Consider the following 21,987-nt stretch of genomic DNA (forward strand, 5'->3'; position numbering starts at 1 on the left):
TAGTTGCACGTGGAATTGACACCGACAATTAGCAAAGTTTTGGGTTCTATTTTTCATTTTGTTGTGATGGCAATACATGAAAGCAAAAATCCATCGGAAAGTCAGATTTAGTAAGTTCTATTAAAAGTGCAGACACAAAAGCTGTATTTTCGTCTTTTTTACCACCACAGGTAAAATTTGAGCCATGAATGGATTTAACACACCACAGGTAAAATGATTTGGGCCATGAGTGGATTTAAAAGTCTGTGACACCTAAGCTTGTCCCGGCTACCGCGCAATTCACATCAGGGGTATCCTGAAACAACCGCAAGTTTATCACCTTACAAGGTGAGGTGTGTAATTTCCACCAGGTTCCACCCTTCGTATGATTCTTGTAAGGTTAGAATACGACACCGTGAGTGTACACTGCTTTTAATGTCGGATCGTTGACAGATTTCTTCACATGTCAATAGAAATACAACATGGTTCGCTTGTGACGCGTAATTAAAGCCGAGTCGACTACAATGTTGGAAGGTTTTCTTGTTCCCATCGGTACCGAATAGGGGCATGCAAAGATCTTATTCCTCTGACACCAATTAGGGAAGAACCCAACCATTCAAATATGATCGGTCAGCTCCATGGTAGCATGAAAGAACGATTATGTGTCATGAATTGCAAGATATTTGAGGTCCTACTTTTTTACTTTCATTTAAAATTAAAAATAACAATTATCAATAATTAGACAAACCTAAAATGCAAAATTTGGTTAAGTAGTTACCTTTATCAACGTTAAGTATATTTTTAGATTAGATACATTCTCATTGCCTCTTTCTACGACTTCAGACGCCAGACTGTTTTTTTAAATTGATTATTTCAAACATGTTTCCATGACAACATATTACAAATATTGCTAAAATCTAGAAGCATGGTAATATTTAAACATGGATGACGTGGGATATATCTACATGGAAGAAAACATCTTGCTACTACTAGTCGGCGATAAAATGGTATAAAATCTATTGAATGTTATATTATCGTAAACATGGCCTCCCTAAAACTCTTATTATTCATATGGTACCACTTTTACTAAACAGATGTTAATTTTCACATGGTTTCAGGTAACTAATTAATGGTATATGAAATATAGTCAAACCATGAAAATTCTAATTAGTGGTATGAAATATAGTCAAACTATGAAAACACTAATTAATGCTATGAAATATAGTAAAACTATGAAAACACTACTACACAAGAACATTATCTGACAAATGACATCCACCATGTGTTTAGAATACTAGGCCAATTCGCGGTCACGGGAAAATGGTGGTTATTCTGTATTAAACCCTAGTTTACAGTATTCAGCTAGGTCTCAAAGATTAATTTGACTAATTACCAGACTGTTACATTGTGTTCATGTACACAGATGTATTTTAATTTTTGCGTGTTTGGTTTCCGCGGAAATAAGATTTTAGCGAAAATTCACAGGTTTATAGTATATGTTGGCATTTTAGCGGTAAAAAATCGATTGCCTGAATTCGGTGTTAATTACATGTTGCCTACATTACGGTGTATATACCTAGCTGAGCATACCACATTGACATACTTGAATGTGTAAAGGCTCTACAGTTTAGTTCTAGCTCTTGCCTACCACAGAACGATCATCAACGAACATGTTCGACCCTGGTGTCTTTACGTGTCACGTGCTTGGAAAATTCCAATCAATAGCTATCACCTAAAGGTAGCTTACGGCAAATGTTGGTGAGAGATTTGACACGCCAGATGGCTTAATAACTGCGTTAGTAAGATTTTTATCTAGCCAGTAAATATAAAATGTAGCACTGCTGGTAAGGTTTTCGTAGAAGCTGACGGCGTGTTATGGAAATGCTTTAAAAGACCAGATTAGGATTACAACTAAGACGTCAAAAACAGTTGTCTGACAGAACTAATGAAATAAAAAATTAGTCCAGAAAAAAAATCTACATGTAATCCTTATGGTTCCATTGATAAGATAACACAAATGTGAGAACCTGGGATTGAAATCTTGGCATTTAATTCTATCATGGATGTTGTGTCTGCTGGGTGATTTTATGCGTGTATTTGCTACGAGAAAAAGTGAACCGTGTATTCCTTTTCACCGTGCCTCTAGTTACCTCCAAGGCGTAAATCTGATGTTTTCGTACTCACATTGTAACTAATACTAAACCTGTACGTTTGACGTTTTGTTTCTATAATAGGGACAGCATGGATTTAGCGGTTGTTGAAACTGAATAAGTGGCTACTAATTTGTATTTGCCGAAATGTCGGTGTTATGTGTTGCTATCATTTTGGTGTTACAGAAACCATACAAGTATTATATGTGATATCTCCATGTCGATACTTCACTTGACACTGTTTCCTTTGAGAGTGCACAAAAAAAGCGTGACAATTTATGTCGGAATATTCCGTTCTTCATTGTCAAAGCTATATTACTTGACGGAGAATATCCACTCCCACTAATAAATATCGTGGGCTTTATTAACGGTTAGCATGGTTACAGAAGGCACCATCCGCCCTCGTGAGTAAACACCGATCACGTGATTGAGAAATCAGCCTATAAGACGCCGGTAATCGTAGCCTATGTTGAAGCATAGACAGTGAAGGGTATAAAAAGCACCGTTTATGAGACGAGAACGCCCAGTGTTCAGCCCAGATAGAACAACAGAGACCAGTTTGCCAAGATTTCCATTCCGTGTTAGTTGTACATCAGGTACGTAGATGACTGTTTGTGCCACGGGAATTAACATTGAATTCATGTATTTTTTTTCATCAGAAATCCACATTAGACTTATATGTACGTACTGAATTGGAAAGTAGGTACAATAGAAACTAGCTAATTGGCAGTTGTCGTTTGGTAGCACCACACAATTCTTACTAATATTATACATTTTAATTGTCTGCGCAACAAAAGCTTACAAAAATTGCTACACAATTATGAAGTAACATTGGTTCATTTGACATTCCTGAAAAAAAATGGATTTTTACAATGTCTATGATAGGCCACTATCTCAGACAATGGTAGCAATGTTGGTAAGATTTCACCAAGGCACACCATATGATGGAAACAAACAGTGTTTGTATGATTTTTGTTGTACCTGACGACAAAATGTTGCAAATTGTCAGTAAGATTTTGTTTAGTAAGACGGCACTTAATAATGTGTTTCGAATTATGTTCTCTTGGTCTTCATTGTGACATCCACGTATTCGGTTGCCGATATTCTACGTACGAACGGCGTCGTCATGGAATGGATGGCAATTGGCCATGGATACATAGATATGGCGAAAGTACACAATTTGTCTTCTCATTAACGTTAACAAATGTATGGAGGTAATGTCATGGCGATAAAAAATATGCTTTCTGACTCACAATGGCAGTGGAACCCCCCCCCCCCTTTGTTTTCCCCGGTTAGAGATTAGGATCACTCGCGCTGTCGTAGCGCCCATGCGATGATGTTAAATGTTATTCAATTCGTGTATTACATCGTGTTATTCAATGACAAAACCTAAGCACGCAAAACGTAAAAAAGTACCAGATTCGTCACAGCCAAAAAACTAGTACCGTCACGGTATCACATGATACAGTTACCTGGTCAACCTTCATTCGTATACAATATGTGGTTTTTTGGTTCCATTTTAATGTTAAGAAATGGTCGTTTTTGTTTAACTTTCCCTCGAAGTGGTACCTAAATTAGACATAAAGATTGGCAATGACTCGCGTTTCAAAGGAAGCCGACGGCTACTATTATAATATGCATGATTCCACGTACTGGGTGGCGGTCGTCATGGATACGTGCTGTTATCATATATATAACTCTTCATTATTTTAGGCCTACATCTAAAACCAAACCTTTATTTTTGATGTTAAGAGTACTATTCTAGTATTAAAATAGCATTCATTATTTTGGGGCGGGGTGCAATATAACGAACGTACGTACAATGCAACTACAACTGTAAATACACACCGTACCAACAACCAACAACAACAACAACAACAACAACAACAACAACTCAACAATAGCGATTGTTTTGGCGAATTTTTTTCTTATCTATAGTTAACAATAGACATACTACTGTGGTCAGTGGCGTCTGCATGTTTACCTGCAGGGAGCGGACGATTTGTGTGCGCTCCACACAGCTCCCCATGCTGTACATAATCCGACATCTCATAATTGTACCACCGATGGCGCTGTCTCTACGTGTAATTCTTTATGCTTCTAAGAACTTTCTTCTAGAGCCTAGTGTGATCAGGTTTGTGTGACGTGTCCCCCGGGTGGGCCGTCGTCATGCCAATACTTTTAATATTCATCGGAAGCGCTATCTGGCCACATTAACGAAAGGGGTATAACATTTCACCACCATGTACGTATCGTATACCAATATTATAGTAGATTGGTGTCTGTGTGAAATATTTAGACTGTTTTATCTTTTCCTTACAGATCTAAATCTCAGACAAGATGATGAAGCAAGTTTTTATCTTCACCTTATTCGTCTGCTGTGTTGCCTACGTCTATGGTAGGTCATTGTTGTCATGGCAACTACGCAAAAACACTAATTATGAGGGCTGAATTTCGCTAAAATTGACCTATTTAATTATACATTCAAAATTAGCGGTTATTCGAAATATATTACACGCGTTCTGTGTAAAGATTCGCAATACTATTTTAAAAATTGGTTGCTTCAAAATTTATCAAGACCGAAATAGAGTCTGACTGCATGAATGGCGACCGGGTTTTGTATTTCGTTAGACGACACACATTTCATGCACTTCTAGAGCTACAGAGTTCACAAAAATGATTACTACATTTCGTATAATTAGATTTCTCGAATATTGGATAGATAGCCGAGAGACTTGGTTATACTTCTTGACAATGTTTTTCGAGACAGCAGAATGTTAGTTAAATCTACTAGATGCTGTGGGCAGAAAGAGTTAGAAAGAGAGGTCGCTTGCCAACAACATAATTTTGTGGCTAGATCTGCAATGTCCATATAATCATACCACTGTGTATTCGTACAGTCTTAGTTGCAAACCTTGTTGCAAAGCTTTGATAGTTATGTATACGACAAAACAAAAGCAAGTAAACAAATAAACAAACAACTTATTCACGACCATATATATATTTCGTAAACTAACTCAGGTACTACGGCAGCTGCTGGAACGACTGCTGCTGCTGCTGGATCGACAGCTGCAGCTGGTACTGGAGGTACCACAGCAGCATCTGGAAGTAAGTTTTATAGATGAGAGAGAGAGAGAGAGAGAGAGAGAGAGAGAGAGAGAGAGAGAGAGAGAGAGAGAGAGAGAGAGAGAGAGAGAGAGAGAGAGAGAGAGAGAGAGAGAGAGAGAGAGAGAGAGAGAGAGAGAGAGGGGGGGGGGAGGGAGAGAGACAGAGTCAGAGAGAGAGAGACAGACAGACAGACAGACTCACACACACACACACACACAGACAGAGGTAGGCAGACAGACAGGCAGACAGACAGACGTGTACGAGTTCATCATCTAATATATGTATCAATGGATAGTTAACATCTTCACCTCTCTTTATTATCAATCGCTGTACCAATTGAATCGGTAGAGCATATTACCCAAACTACTCTCTTCTCTCACTTGCATGTTTTCTTTGTCTGCTTAATATGACGCTTCCCTTTCTAATGGTATTTTGTAGTTTCATACAAACAACCTGTACTGTAACATAAGAGTTCTGACACTTAATAAGCTAATTTTCATTTTCTTTTCTCAGCCAATGCACCAACAACTGCAGAATCAGGTAAGCTGCAAATGTTAATATTTTTTCACTGGATGAAGTGGATTTTACCATTGTCATATGACGTAACCAGAATATGTTGTTTTTTCCGTTCTATATATCCCGACACCCACACTTTTTGGGATGCTCGCTACTAAAACCACCTTAGCTTGTACTTGTACTTAAACATTTGAAATCGTCATGGAGAAAAGATTAATTATTTTTGTGTGAAAAATTTAAACGTTACATGACCATATTGAACAATATATTCCAAATGTTACATAACATTACCGTTAAGGTATAACTAAATGTGGGTTACTGTTGGTGTTGAATCTCGACAATATGTCACTGCTCTTGGGTCAAGACAGTGCCACCAACGACCATAGTTTACGCACGATATCGGGTCATTATACGCGATAATTTTGTTGTCACAAAACAAAACTTATAACTTTTTTTTTCGTTTCTATCCTATAGGTGCAAATTACATCCAGACAACTGGCTCACTCCTGCTAGCAACTGGCCTCATGGTGTGGTATCAACTACGCTGTTAGATCAACACTTGGGACCTGAACCCTCACCCGGTAAGTTTTATTAACATGATTGACCTATAGCAAATAAAAACATTAAATTGTTGCTGCTACATTGTTGAAGAAAAAAATCAAAATTCATTCAGTGAAAATCAAGAGAGATACTGTAACCATACAACATTCAGAAATACAAAGTCGCCAAGGTCTATTGCACTAAATTTGGAGTATTGCCGTTTTAGTATATTTTAAAGAAACGTTCAACATTCGATCGATTATGAAATGCAGAACATGTGACATCACAATGATAATTTGAGAGAGTGAAAAATCATTGAAATATAACAAAGGGTGGAAAATAATTATCATATTTTTGTCTCATTTTGTTTCAGTTTTGATTCCCTGATGACGACCGGAAAAGCATGACATTAGATTTTAAGGTTTAGATTATCTCAGTTTGCACCACGTACACGTGAGCCACCATGCTCAATTAAGTGCTTCCAAGTTCAATAGCCTGGTGTGTTATAGCCAAAACACTTATCTGTTTGTATTGGAACGAGTCATTTACCGGAAATCGTCTATGATGATGTCATGATGGTACTATGGATGATGAAACAACGGATGTGACGTCATTGAAGTCACTTTCAATTGTTCAACAATGATTCCGTACCTGAGAAATTAATACAAATTTAATCAAACTGAAAACACAACTTACTTAGCATTTATGTTAAGTTAATATGAACTGCCTCAAGCCTCTTCCACATATTTTCAACAAAAGTTCAAATATTTTCGAAAACAAATATATCGTATATGTGATATTTCTGAGTTACATTGTGCGTTATGGTTGATAGCCGACGGTTTCAAAATTTGACGTATTTTGGGCGAATGCCGTGATTGAACAGTGTACACACTGTTCATGATATCAAGAGTTCTTGAAAGGAAAGATACTATTGGTCAGCTCCATTCTGCTATGACTAGACTCAGGTCACAGTCTCAGGGCTACATATCACCCTATGTATTGTAACTATGACAGGTGCGTCGACAATTAACGTGTTGACAAAATATAATGACTTCCATATTAAAGTCACAAACTGAATAAATTAACATGATATGTCTTGAGTGTTATTGTGTAATTGTAAAGTAAGGAGCAGATTATGTAAAGACTTATACAATGACTTCTCTAAGAGAGCCTTCAGTATTTACAGGGGCGGAGGAAATCACACGTGCATGGTCTGTTAAATAAAACATGACCCCCCCATTCTCCATTTGTAAAAAGTGACCCTACCCTTTGCCCCATTTTGTAAAACATGACCCTCCCCATTACAATTGCATACACTGAACGTTAATCAATATTCCCATTATATGTATGTATACATACAAATTAAATAATTTTGACTCTGTATTAGAAAGCAATATTTATACATATAAAGTGACAAACAGTTAAAGACTGGCTAGTTACATTTCTCGTATAATCATACACAATCTAGTTAGTATCTAAAACGTGCTTTCCATGTTGTGCATACTCTGTCTGATCTGGTCACTTGTACAAGTTCCCTGATATCATTGTCATCATCATCACCTTCACCTTCAGTATTGCCATTATCAGTGTCACTTTAATCTGACTCGCTGGTACTACTTGAGCCAGTACATGTATCACTGTCCGTGTTCTCTATGACATTCAAAACTAAATCATCATCATCATCATCATCATCATCATCATCATCATCATCATCATCATCATCATCATCGTCATCGTCATCGTCATCGTCATCATCATCATCATCATCATCACCATCATCATCATCGATATCATCATAATATTTTACACAACATTCACGGACAGTGTGAGTGATAAGGTAAGATGGTACACTCAACAAAATGTTTTTATAAAACAATTTTCTTACAATACATATATTTTTATTTTTGTATTTTGGCATGTAAAGTACTTGTAAAAATAAATATTGAGTGCTAATCTCACTTTTACATCTCAAAAAATACAAAACCAATTTACAATAATTGAATCTTCAATTAGGTCACAAAACTACGGATTGTGAAATGTGACCCTCCCCTAAACATTGTAATGCAAAATATGACCTTCCGCCAAGAACAGGTTTGTAAAATGTGACCCACCCCCGAGTCCTCCGCCCCCTGTAAATACTGAAGGCTCCCTAATGCACGTAAAAATAGTTTTCCCTTCACTGCTAGACATAGTCTGGAGACTAGTCGTGGTGTCACTTTATATTTCAAGCATCACATCTTTCAAATCAAAACAATAATCAGACAAAATTAACGACAAGTCTCTGGACTATGCTAGACAGAGATTTAAGAGAATGATACAAGTAGAGTAGAGTAGAGTAGAGTAGAGTAGAGTAGAGTAGAGTAGAGTAGAGGAGAGTAGAGTAGAGTAGAGGAGAGTAGAGTAGAGTAGAGGAGAGGAGAGGAGAGTAGAGGAGAATAGAGGAGAGTAGAGGAGAGTGATGACTGTGAGACGGCTTAAAGTTGTGAACACATCAGACTTGTACAGTGGATGCTAAATAACTTCGAGAACTTATGATTTGATTTGTAGAAATTACATTTAAATCGTCAAGCAAAATCTATCAGAGTGACAAGTTACTTAAGGCCAAAAGCCTTCATATCATATTGCACAGAACACTTGTTAAAACAAAGTAATCATTTATTTCGATTGTTGTGCCACTTTCTTCACGATCGGTGACTATAAATTATATCAAATTCTAAGATGATGTAAGGTTAGGAAATCATTCAAAGCGTCACAAACTTTACTATCCCAAGCATGACTGTTTTTTATTGATTGTAGCATTGAGTTGATGGTTTAATTTCCATGACCCAGTAACTTTTCACAGAAATCTCTGTTTTCTGTGCTATCGACCTCCTGTAACTATTTATTTATTTATTTATTTATTTATCTTCTTGCCCACAGCAGGGACAGTAGCAATCAGAGTCACATTTTTCCCACTTTCTCTTTTCATATGAAAGTCCAAATGTATAGGATCGTGCTTAAAATTTTAATTGTGGCCCCTTGAAGTCATTTACTGATTTAAGATACGGTTCCATTTCTAAAGAATGATGTTTTGAACCTACGGTAGTGAATGAGACTATACTTTTTTCATATCTTCTTTCCATTTAGATTCATCATACTTGAAAATTATTTGCTGGATTTTATTGTCTGAGAGATTTTTTTTATTTCTTCTCTAAGTGTTTTGAGATTTGTTAAGGGGTAGACCATTCGATATCCTGGGGGGGGGGGGGCTTGGAAGATTGGTGGAGAGTCATTATTTTTTCCCCACCTGCTTGCCTGAGAATTATTTTTTTTCTCCTTCGCCTATGCTGGCAACTTTTTTTTTCTTTGCTTCTTTGAGATATCCGGATTTTTTTTATGTCAATGTTGAACACCTACATTTGTTGCCACAATTTTCTGTTTGGTTTTCGCACATGGTAATACAGAGAGTAAAAAGATGCTGTTCTATCACACAGAGATTATATTTAGAAAACTACATATTTCATACATGTTTGATTTTCAATTAAATAAACATCGTTGACAGTTTTTATGGTATGGTGACACACTGAAAATACAAATCGGAAACTTGATTGGTGAGCTCAAACATTCAGAAACACAGGTCAGTTTCTCCAGCTTGGGGGATGGGGGGGGGGAGGTGTCAGTGTTTTATTCCATTGGGCCGACAAAAAGTCACTGACCCCCTTGAATAAAGTTTCATAGCGTCTGACAGTAAGCTGTAGAGGGAAGAGCTTTGAGACTGGGTAAAGGCAATGTTTAGGCTATTCACAGACACTTTCAGACAATAATTTACAAACTTTACAAGACAGCTCTAACATGTAAAAAGCAACTACGTGAGGTTGAAACATTTTTGAAATAAAGTTTCATAGCATCTTGACACTAAGAGGTGGAGGAAAGAACTTTCTATTGATTTGAGACTGGAGCATGTCTACCTCTTATGGGGGGGGGGGGGGTCCGAGGGGGTCTCCCCTAGAAGCCCTGGAGGTTCTTTACTTCTAAAGGCAATGTTTAGGCTATTCACAGACACTTTCAGACAATAATTTGCAAGCTTTACAAGACAGTTCTAACATATAAAAAGCAACTACATAAGGTTGAAACATGTTTGAAATAAAGTTTCACAGCATCTTGACAGTAAGAGGTGGAGGGAAGAACTTTGATTTGAGGCTTGGACATGTCTACCTCTTATGCGGGGGGGGGGGTCCGAGGGGGTCTCCCCTAGAAGCTTTTCAAGGTTTTTTTTTTTTTACCAATTTTGGTGAATCTTATTGTTGGTTTAACGAATGAGTGGCCTCTGGGGTGATGGAGTCCAAGGCCCCCCCCCCCCGGCAGATCTGCAGTTTTTTGTTTCTATTTAGGCAATTTTTAGGTTATTCATAGCCTCTGAGATATATATTGCCAAGCATCGAAAAGCTAAAGTAAATATAACTTTTTAGATAAGTTTTCCAAGTGGGCCTGTAACATTGGTATAGGGGCATGTTATGATCCACAGATATTTGCATATTTTCTAAACATTCCATGTCAGTTCGACTAAGTATTAGTATTTCACCTGCATATCCCAGTACTGGACGCACTATGTGATTCCATAGAGATGAGCCAAAATTGACCCTGTCGATGTTACCATGGTTACCAAGGGTACTTTTCATGATAGGGAATAAGCTGTCAAACTTCTTTGATAATTTTCTAAGTGGGTATGGTCAGAAAGATTACGTGTGATCCAGTATCCGAGGTACTTGTATTCATTTGACTCTTTTATGGTTAAATCACCAATTAACCAGTTTTTCTGTTTGTCTATTTACTTATTTACAATCAGGATATTTGATAATGTGTATTTATAATAATGGTTACTTCATAGCCCCTCCACGTGGGTGGAGGGTCTATGGTTACTTGTAAGTCTGTATGGTAGTTAATAATTAATGAGGCATTCTAATCTAGTTGCCATGGCCATGTTCTCTATTTTAACAAAAAAGTAAAATATGTATGCAATTATGAAAATAATAAGGAATAAAACTAACAAGTGTGTTGCAAATCATACAACTATTACCAACCATCTAGTACGATTTATGCCAAATGGGCAAGATAAACAGCGACCTCTAGAGGTCTTACAACGGGGTCAAAAGGTAGTGATCAGGGAAACCCCTTGTTTACAGTCCATCGTTACACTTGGACGAACTCTTGAGCTTAAAAATCGATGAAATGGCAACCTCAAAAAATGTAATGATAAAATATGACCCGTCATTGCTGTTTGCATAACTCCGTTAGAAATGTTACTGTTTGTAACCCAGCTGGTAGTTTATCTATCAACGACGCCAAGCGTACTCAGTTACATTTTTAATGCTGCCTAGGCGGTCCATAACTATTTGCATAAGAAATAGAGCACAAACATGACAACGTCCAGCAACATGAACACTACTAGCTACACCTGTTGAAACGACTCGTTGTCAATGATAGCCGAAATGTTGTTAAATTGACTGATCACCGAGTAAGAAACTTTGTTCAATCCGTCCATAATATTCTCAAATAATATGTAAGTAGTGAATTTGTACCAAAATGGCGCTGCACTGGAAAGAGAGGGAGTATTTCCCACTGTTGATGCAAAACAACAGCGGAGAAGCTCATGCAGCCCTCGAGTATTTCGTGGACGATCTCCACAAGGACAAATCAAAGACTGTGATGTCATTCATCTGTCACTCAGGATCGGAAGACTTTCTGTGGGGTTTGATTAAACTTCTAGCATCCAAGAACACGAGGTAAGACCGTTACATATGTTTGTTTTCATTATGGTTATGAGTCGTACAGATATTGGAAACTGCGTTGTCAATGTGTTAGTGAAACATTGCTAATCGCTAAATCGCCCATTCAATGCATGACTCGCACAACATAACGGCGTGAAATGAGTATGTAATTGGTATAAACATATTTGGATACCACAGTGTCAACTATTTCGTGAGTGTTACGAATATCCAGTCACTTTTAAATGGATAGAGAAACAACTACCCCATGTAAAACAGTAAATGTAAAAATTATAACGTTTTTTTACAAAGACAATTGACTACTACCTGTTGATTAGCACACATCAACACATTGTGATATTAAAACATTACACCATGCCAATAAGACAAGGACACTACGTGAAGTGGCATTTTATTATTCAACTTAATGAAATCTAGTTAATGAAATTAAATTCCAAATTAAATATTGAATATTGACATTATGGATGAGACAGCTTAATCATTTCATGGTATTAAAGATAAAACAAATATTTATAGATATTTTATTTCTTGCCTACTACTCACTGATATTTGTAATAAAATTTTGGACATACAAATTCATCAGTGTTGGCATTTGATCTTAAGAATTCTCATTTCAAAATGTTATGTTTGACAAAAATAAAAGACAAATATTGAAGAAAGGTCTTTAGAGTGAAGACAGTGTGGTTTTATATTGCCAAGTGTACAAGTGTATATTGTATGTCACTATAGACAAACCTTTGTCTGTAAATCCATGTTAGATGACTTTGTATATTGTCATACTCAGAATTGTGCAAAGAATTTACCTGTGATATTTATAAGTTAAGTAGATGAACATGTCATTCAGACTGTACTGTAACTTATATTATCTATAGGGACTTGTTTCTTTCTAGAATTTGATTTATGACCACAGATGAGGCAAAGGCATGAAAATCAATTTGAAAATGGAAATAGAAGTAAAATGTCACCATTTTACATTTCTACATGCAAAAAAAATGTTTATGGTCAGTCGGGTTATCCGAAACACATTATTTTTTTATGTTCCCTAACTGTACATATACACGTAGCTACAATACAAAGGAACTAACGTGAGATTCCCAGGGGTTTTCTTCATTTACTGGCCAACCCACAGATTTACACATTATTTCACTGGCTATATTTCATGTGAATTTAACAAAATAAGAAAAAATGTTGGCTAAGAAAAGAAAAGTGAATGAAAAAAGTAGTCAATTCATTCCCGGGGTTGTGGTGCAGTGATGTGGAAAACTCTTCCCTCCCCTCAGCTGTCAACAGTAACACTACTATTATAAGTGTAATTCATTTCCTGGGGATGTAGACTTGTGTATTTATGTGGAAAATACCTCCCCTTCCACTTGAGTTGCAGATTCTCACTACTACATGTTGTATTATAATTGAAAGTACTTTGTTTCCTGGGGTTGTGATATGTAGCGGCGTGGAAAACATTTTCTCTCCCCCCCATCCCACCCCCTCATCCCCCCTAGCTGTAGATCATCACAGTAACACTACTAAATAAAGATAATTAATTTCCTGGAGTTGTTATGTAACGACGGTGAACATACTTTCCTCTCACCCCCTCCCCCTCCCCCCTCAGCTGTAATTGGTCTACAGGAACTTCATTAAATTGATTTGCTTCCCGGGGGGTGTGTAGTGTAGTGATGTGGAAAACATTTTCCTCCCCTCAGCTGCAGGTTGTCAACAGTAACACTACTAAGTGATTACTATAATAAAAGTGATTGTTGCCTGGCAAATCAGCCCCAAGTCAATGTATTTGGATTAATGAAAGTAACAACTCTGTTAACTGGAGTGTATTGTGACTGCAGGTTGTGACCTCACTTCTCATCGATTTGTCAAACACACAGTACTTTGTAGGCTGTAATTATGCTGTTCAACTGTCTTGTTTTAAGTTGTAAGAAAAAGTTTGTATTTTTCATAAATTTTATGTATATTCTTATAAAGTGTCATATGTACATATACTGTACCACTGGCATGTACATTCAATGGGTTCAGTTTATAGAAATGTACATTCAATGGGTTCAGTTTATAGGCATGTACATTCAATGGGTTCAGTTTATAGAAATGTACATTCAATGGGTTCAGGCATGTACATTCAATGGGTTCAGTTTATAGAAATGTACATTCAGTGGGTTCAGTTTATAGAAATGTACATTCAATGGGTTCAGTTTATAGAAATGTACATTCAATGGGTTCAGTTTATAGAAATGTACATTCAATGGGTTCAGTTTATAGAAATGTACATTCAATGGGTTCAGTTTATAGAAATGTACATTCAATGGGTTCAGTTTATAGAAATGTACATTCAATGGGTTCAGTTTATAGAAATATACATTCAATGGGTTCAGTTTATAGAAATGTACATTCAATGGGTTCAGGCATGTACATTCAATGGGTTCAGTTTATAGAAATGTACATTCAATGGGTTCAGTTTATAGAAATGTACATTCAATGGGTTCAGTTTATAGAAATATACATTCAATGGGTTCAGGCATGTACATTCAATGGGTTCAGTTTATAGGCATGTATATTCAATGGGTTCAGGCATATACATTCAATGGGTTCAGTTTATAGAAATGTACATTCAATGGGTTCAGTTTATAGAAATGTACATTCAATGGGTTCAGTTTATAGAAATGTACATTCAATGGGTTCAGTTTATAGAAATGTACATTCAATGGGTTCAGTTTATAGAAATGTACATTCAATGGGTTCAGTTTATAGAAATGTACATTCAATGGGTTCAGTTTATAGAAATGTACATTCAATGGGTTCAGGCAATAGAAATGTACATGAAATGGGTTCAGTTTATAGAAATGTACATTCAATGGGTTCAGTTTATAGAAATGTACATTCAATGGGTTCAGTTTATAGAAATGTACATTCAGTGGGTTCAGTTTATAGAAATGTACATTCAATGGGTTCAGTTTATAGAAATGTACATTCAATGGGTTCAGTTTATAGAAATGTACATGAAATGGGTTCAGTTTATAGAAATGTACATTCAATGGGTTCAGTTTATAGAAATGTACATTCAATGGGTTCAGTTTATAGAAATGTACATGAAATGGGTTCAGGCATGTACATTCAATGGGTTCAGTTTATAGGCATGTACATTCAATGGGTTCAGGCATGTACATTCAATGGGTTCAGTTTATAGAAATGTATATTCACTGGGTTCAGGCATGTACATTCAATGGGTTCAGTTTATAGGCATGTACATTCAATGGGTTCAGGCATGTACATTCAATGGGTTCAGTTTATAGAAATGTATATTCAATGGGTTCAGGCATGTACATTCAATGGGTTCAGTTTATAGAAATGTACATTCAGTGGGTTCAGTTTATAGAAATGTACATTCAATGGGTTCAGTTTATAGAAATGTACATTCAATGGGTTCAGTTTATAGAAATGTATATATAATAAATTAGTATGAATGCAAAAAATAAGTACTTTACTTCTTTTTAATAAGGCTGTTCAATACTGTAATGACAGTCCACAAGTGACTGTGGTCAAAACTACATGTACATGATCAAGTTGGCAAATTCAGACTCTATATTTTAAAATTTTTATGTTGACTGACTTTTTGTAGTATGAATAACAACCCAAACAATAATTTCAATAATGCTATTTTATCAGGATCACCCCTCATACAATCATAGATGTGGGTGGAGGGTCTATGATACAATGTAGCGATGACAGGCTCATTAAAGTTAAACTTTCCCATCTGAACATAACAAATCAATTTCACAAATTCTATTTACAAATTATTTTTAAACATGATCAACACCCTTTGTCCCAATTTCAGTAAATGTTCTTGTTGGTTGCAACTGTATTTAGAATTGAAGACAAATACCTTTATTACCAGAACACCTGTGACCAACCAGGGATGTCACCCTATATAGGAAGTATATTACAGCGATTACAATTAATGTGTTGTCATTTGATGGTCACGACATATGTTAGGGAGCCATCATAACATGATTCAACCAAATGAACACTATGAAATAATGATTGTTTAATACCTGGCTTAATTCACTCAAATGACTTTGTTATAAGTTAATCAATTAAAATACAGAACTTTTAAAAGACTTGTAAAACAATTTTGAGCTTACTGTTTTAGTATTGGGCAAGTTTGATTGATTCATTGTAATGTACTATCCTAATAATTCAGCATTACTTTATTTATTCCAGAATTGTAAAGAATTGACAAAAAACAATATGGAAAAGGAGAAAACGGAAAATAGTTGTCGAGCAACTAGTCGAGTCCGTACTCCATTCACTCTTACATTATATTGCGTTAAACTCATTCTGGGCAAACTGTTCATATGTATTCAAAATTAACTGAAATAACTCAAATAAAACAAAAACAAAAATACACATCAACTAAACTCCTGTGAAAACAAAACTGTAAAAACACACGAAACAGAGAATAACGACAATTATCTTATTCGATAGACTGAAGGTGTTTTTTGTACATATTGCTTACGTACATTTACATTGAAACACTAATTTTGGTGATTTTTATTCAGCTATTTATTATCATTTGGTATCCAAAGGCAAGACATAAATTCCAATCACTGTTGTTAAGTTAAAGGAAACACTACATTGATACTAGTGTGCATGATGTGGTGACATAATTCAGGCCATACCAGTAAATAGAGTTAGTAAATGACTTGACATAAAGTTTGATGATTTTGACCTACATGTAACCCTATCCATTCAATGCATTCATCTGGTATGGTAATAAAGTATCTCTAACACAGGATAGATTAACACATTACCGTAGCAACAGTAACTACATTCTTCTTAATTGGAGTTTCAAGTATTTTATGATATTAACTGGATGACATACAAGTGTTCCTATGGGGCAGTGTCAAGTTGTTACATTGAATGCCTGGCTACTATCAACTGTTAGCTGTCATGACCATGGCGACCTAGATATTGACTATGGAATGTTTTGTATTTTTGTTCTTGTATTTGATAAAGGTATATCAAGTACAAACATATTGTAAGCTAGGCAGTAAACTGTATGTGCAACCTATGTACAAGGATTTGGTTAGGAAGCATTGTCCATTTAATAATTTGGGTGTTTTTAGGATGTACAAGAAAACATTGATTCCAGATTTTTGTTGGAGGAGGGGGGGGGGGGCATCTGTCTAAGGAAAAGGCTTATCCTTGTTATAATTGTGTTATAGGGTGATCACAATTATTTATTTCTCTCTCTCTCTCTAACGTCACGCATGATTGAAGAGAAAAGCTTTGTTGAAACTTGCTCTGTTATATTTGAACAACGTTGTTCCACTGTATGAACATGCCAATGCCAGGGTCAAAAAATATCTCCCTAGGGACAATGTGCAGCCTTTTAATGCCTGGCCTAGCAGAATCCATGCGAATGGGGATTTTGAATGGGGGAAATAACGAATTCAAAAACTTCATCCGTATGGAGACCAGGGTACGTACTTATGCCAGGGAGACCGTATTCAAATATAAAAGAAACACTAATTGTTCTTGATTTTATACAATGTACATGTAGTTGTCAGAGAAGTAAAATATTCAAACCATATTGTAGACATTGTTTAATACCAAATTGTCAGATTTCATAAACTGGCATTTCACCTTTACATGTACATTTACCATGTAATTCACGACATAAATACACATTTCATTCTAATTTTTAAACAAACAGCTGAAATTGACACAAATGATCAAGACTTAATCTTCTTTGTCAGAGAAAGTGATTTCCTCAGTTTCTATGGTGTTGACCTTTGACCTTAAAGGTTATTGGTCTAAATACTTAGAGAGCAATACAGGTAGGGAAACACAGAGATAATGGTCATATGCTTATACTTTAACATAAAGTCAAGGATTTTACTTGATTATTACAGTTAAAGAAGAAAATAAAAGATATCAATTCATGCAATATTTATAATGTAAAGTATAGGGGCTGTGAAAAAAACACCTGTTGAAGGACTATATCATAGTACTACATGTATACATGTAACTTTATGTGTCAATACGTATAGACAAGTTACATGTTAGGTGTTAGAGATAAATGAGTTTTTGTTATCATTCTCAATATTTCATTTTAAAGTTCAAACTTGCAAATAATTTCTTCATTTACGAAAAGGTATATTTAAATTGTATTTATTTAATTTGTTTTTAGTATCAGTGTGTTTATGTAGTCAATGTTTTTATGGGTGATAAAGTACACATGGGTAAAAATCTACCTGAGTTCCCCAGGTATTGATACGAGGTTAGAAAAATCCCACCAAATTAATGGCACAAGGTACAAAGTACATGTTATGGTAATCCTTGTAAGTTTTACCCCATTCTCACTCCTCCCTCTCTAGTAGTAACAGGTTCCTTGCAAATACACTCAATATTTCTTGAAAAAAGTACAAAACAAAAAGTCTTGCTACGTGACCTTGTAGTACTAGCCTTGCTCCACTGAACTGTTAAGTATATGACAGGATGTTTGGCGGCAATGCCAGTTACGAACACACCTGCACGTACATTATACCTGTAACTGTAATAGCACTTCAGATCATTTTATTTGACAATACCGCATATCATTGCAATTTATTTTTCTAGTGACCTTGATTTTAGATAAATAAATCACAAGTTTTATACATGTGTTGAAAAACAAGTCCATCAGAGGTTCATACTTTTGTTAAAAAAAACCAAGTCCATGAATTTGGTCAATGGTTGTCACATGAAGTGAAATAAATGAACTTCACAGTCAAGCTGAAATTACGTTTTTCATAATGAACTTTTAGTTGTAAGTGACATATGACACATTTTCTACATTGAGGCATGTTTACAATTTGTATGTGAAATGGTATAACAAACACTTGAGCATAACATATTTTGTGTTGTTCATACTCAGTTTGTTGTTACAGATTGAGCCTTAGCAACAGCAGTTTTCACATCAAACCTTGCAATCAATGCATTGAAAAATGAATAAATTACAAAGAAGATATTGGAAGTCAACTTTCAACTTTTCAGTGATTTGATGAGATTGACATGCTGAGAATAAATAAATGGTCATAAAGTCTTTAAAACATTGGAAAGCAGATATTTTTGTTGGAATTTACTAATTTTCTTTATCTTTCAAATACATGTTAATTGTGATGATGTATCTGAGCACTTCTAAATGTCCACATGAATTTGATAGTGACATACACATACAAATATACTTGTGTACACAACATATACAAGCTTTGTCATCACTTTAAAACCACAGCCAGTCTGCCTTCATGAAAAACAATGTTTTTGTTGTGGGTCAAAATGATAAAAATTGGGTTTTCTTGTAGGACTTCACATAGTATATGGGATGTGTGTATAAGAAACTGCTGTGCATCAGTGGTGCGTCAAATTAGCTTAGAACATACTCTGATCACAGCTCTTTTTACCATGTATAGTGAAAATAAACATGAATGACTGTCCACAGTTTAAATTTCAAGCTAGCGCTTTAAGTTGAACCATAGACCCTACATGGTTGAACAAACACCTTTATGCAATATGTAGTAGTAGAGTTTTCAGTTTTGTGTAATATGCATTGTACCATAGAGTGTACCAAACATATTCTACACAATGTGTTCTTTTTTGTGTGCACTCATAAACAATAAACACTATTCAATATGCATGATGGAGTGTTGAAAAATTCAATGTATGAATTACATGGATTAATAATATATGTAGATTAACTTTTGATTCAATTCAGGGGTGCAGTTTTCAGTTTATTATTAATTATGTTTGATTATTTAATGAGTTTGACACAAAGGGAAAGTTGCTACCAGAATATTACTTATTCATTATTGTTGCCATGGAAGCTAGTACCTAAAGGTCTGTATAGTATCATTCCAGTTGCACTACACAATTACCAGTATGTAGCTGTATTGAGGGTAACTGTTTGCCCATCCTTGTTGCCCAAATTTGTGATTTGTTTTGATATTTACCCACCATGTCCAGTGAGATTGGTTATGAGTTTGTGAATTCAGAGGGGTATGTAAACATTGACGTGTCGTGTGGTTTCAAAAATATTTACTGAATGTCTGCATTTTTGTCTGCCATTTTTAAATACCCTAAATGTACAATGTAGTCTGAAATCAATGCTGTCATGTTCTAATTAATGTAATACATGTACAACTAGCGTTTGCTTGAAGGTAGTTAGCTTGACACAAAGACAAATTATGTAAAGACAGACAAGATAACTGCTACAAAGACAACACTAGTGTCTTTGATAAAGGTGACACTTTTGATGTGATGCATGTCATTGTTTTGTTTGGAATGATTGGTGTCATTCAATACCTTACTATACAACAGGACAGCAAATATGCCAGATTACTGTAGGATAGGACAGCAGGTACATGTGATAGCCTAGATCGTTCCAGTCTAGAGGCTATATATCTGTGGCTCTGAATCTTGAGATCTCCTTTCTCCAAAGATATTCAAAGCCATGCCCTTACAAAAATATCCTGTAGGATCTGATAGGAAAAAGTTTTATAGCAATTCTGTAAGATTCTTAAAGTATTCCTATAAGAAAAATCTTTAAACAAATTTTGGCCCTGTTCTTTTAAGATTCCTATAGGATTCTTTTAGGAATACTTAAGGAGTCCTGTAGGATTCTTTAAAGGAATACTTAAGGATTCCTATAGGATGTCTTTTAGGAATACTTAAGGATTCCTATAGGATGTCTTTTAGGAATACTTAAGGATTCCTATTGGATGTCTTTTAGGAATACTAAAGGATTCCTATAGGATGTCTTTTAGGAATTCCTATAGGATGTCTTTTAGGAATAGATTAGAATATTATAATTCTTATAGAATAGCATAGATTTCTATAGTGTAGCATACAGGGTACATAGCACAGGACTGCATGGACTCTAGAAATTAGAATATATTTGTATACTGTACTTCTAAATAAACAGAACATCTTGGATGCCAGGCTAGAGGTATTTACTGGCAACACAGAAGAGGTCCTATCAAGCTAGTATCTACATGTACAACTACATTGTGTATTTATTTCTATCAAGTAAAGTAGTGTTGAGTAATCCCAGATATTGTGAAGATAGTAACAGATTATAGTTGATTGCCAATCAGTAACATTATATTGGTACCCACACTGACATGTAACTTGCCTTGATACAATGATAGAGAATGGGTCAGGTTACTTCAAGTTTATTCACATGTGAGTCATTTTTGTAAGACAGTGGCACAAGCTGAGTTTAGGATGTTTTCAGCATGGGTGAAAATACTGACATAAAATGTTGATTTCATTATTCTAGTACAAATGCTGATGTCAACGTTGATTTCACTATTTTAGTACAGATGCTGATGTCAACATTGATTTCACTAGGGGTTGCATCAGAGCCAAAGTCATGGATAGCAGCTAGACTACTCAGATTGTCCCAGGTTTCATAATGAAGTCTAGCAAAGAGTCCTATACATATACACGCATGTTGTCATGATGTCTGTAATCAAAATTATGGGGGTTTGTACATAGCATATTTTTTTAATTACATATATGTACATATAATATGTATGTATGTATGTATGTATGTATGTATGTATGTATGTATGTATGTATGTATGTATGTATGTATGTATGTATGTATGTATGTATGTATGTATGTATGTATGTATGTATGTATGTATGTATGTATGTATGTATGTATGTATGTATGTATGTATGTATGTATGTATGTATGTATGTATGTATGTATGTATGTATGTATGTATGTATGTATGTATGTATGTATGTATGTATGTATGTATGTATGTATGTATATAAATATGGGTAAATGTAAACAATTCTAGTTAATTATGCCAACTGACCTAGAACACAGTTTACATATATGTGTATGTTATTGTAAATTTTGACTAAAATGGGTAGGT

General features: G+C 35.4%; 2 protein-coding genes across 2 annotated transcripts in view; both read left to right on the top strand.

The window, feature by feature from the left end:
* Positions 1 to 2,602: 2,602 nt before the first annotated feature.
* On the top strand, positions 2,603 to 7,366 carry LOC144441056 (uncharacterized). The gene is made up of 6 exons (XM_078130573.1): positions 2,603 to 2,725; positions 4,452 to 4,527; positions 5,151 to 5,237; positions 5,751 to 5,777; positions 6,228 to 6,334; positions 6,667 to 7,366. The coding sequence occupies exons 1-6, from the start codon at positions 2,638 to 2,640 to the stop codon at positions 6,678 to 6,680; spliced, it is 399 nt and encodes a 132-aa protein (XP_077986699.1). The 5' UTR covers positions 2,603 to 2,637; the 3' UTR covers positions 6,681 to 7,366.
* A 4,340-nt stretch (positions 7,367 to 11,706) lies between these two features.
* LOC144440857 (uncharacterized) overlaps positions 11,707 to 21,987 on the top strand; it is a 56,659-nt gene continuing 46,378 nt past the window's right edge. Inside the window, exon 1 of the mRNA XM_078130287.1 lies at positions 11,707 to 12,055. Within this exon, the coding sequence (XP_077986413.1) occupies positions 11,856 to 12,055 (200 nt within the window). The 5' untranslated portion in view covers positions 11,707 to 11,855. The remainder of the gene's footprint in view (positions 12,056 to 21,987) is intronic.

Source organism: Glandiceps talaboti, chromosome 10, assembly GCF_964340395.1.
Source record: "Glandiceps talaboti chromosome 10, keGlaTala1.1, whole genome shotgun sequence".
NCBI classification, from domain to species: domain Eukaryota; kingdom Metazoa; phylum Hemichordata; class Enteropneusta; family Spengelidae; genus Glandiceps; species Glandiceps talaboti.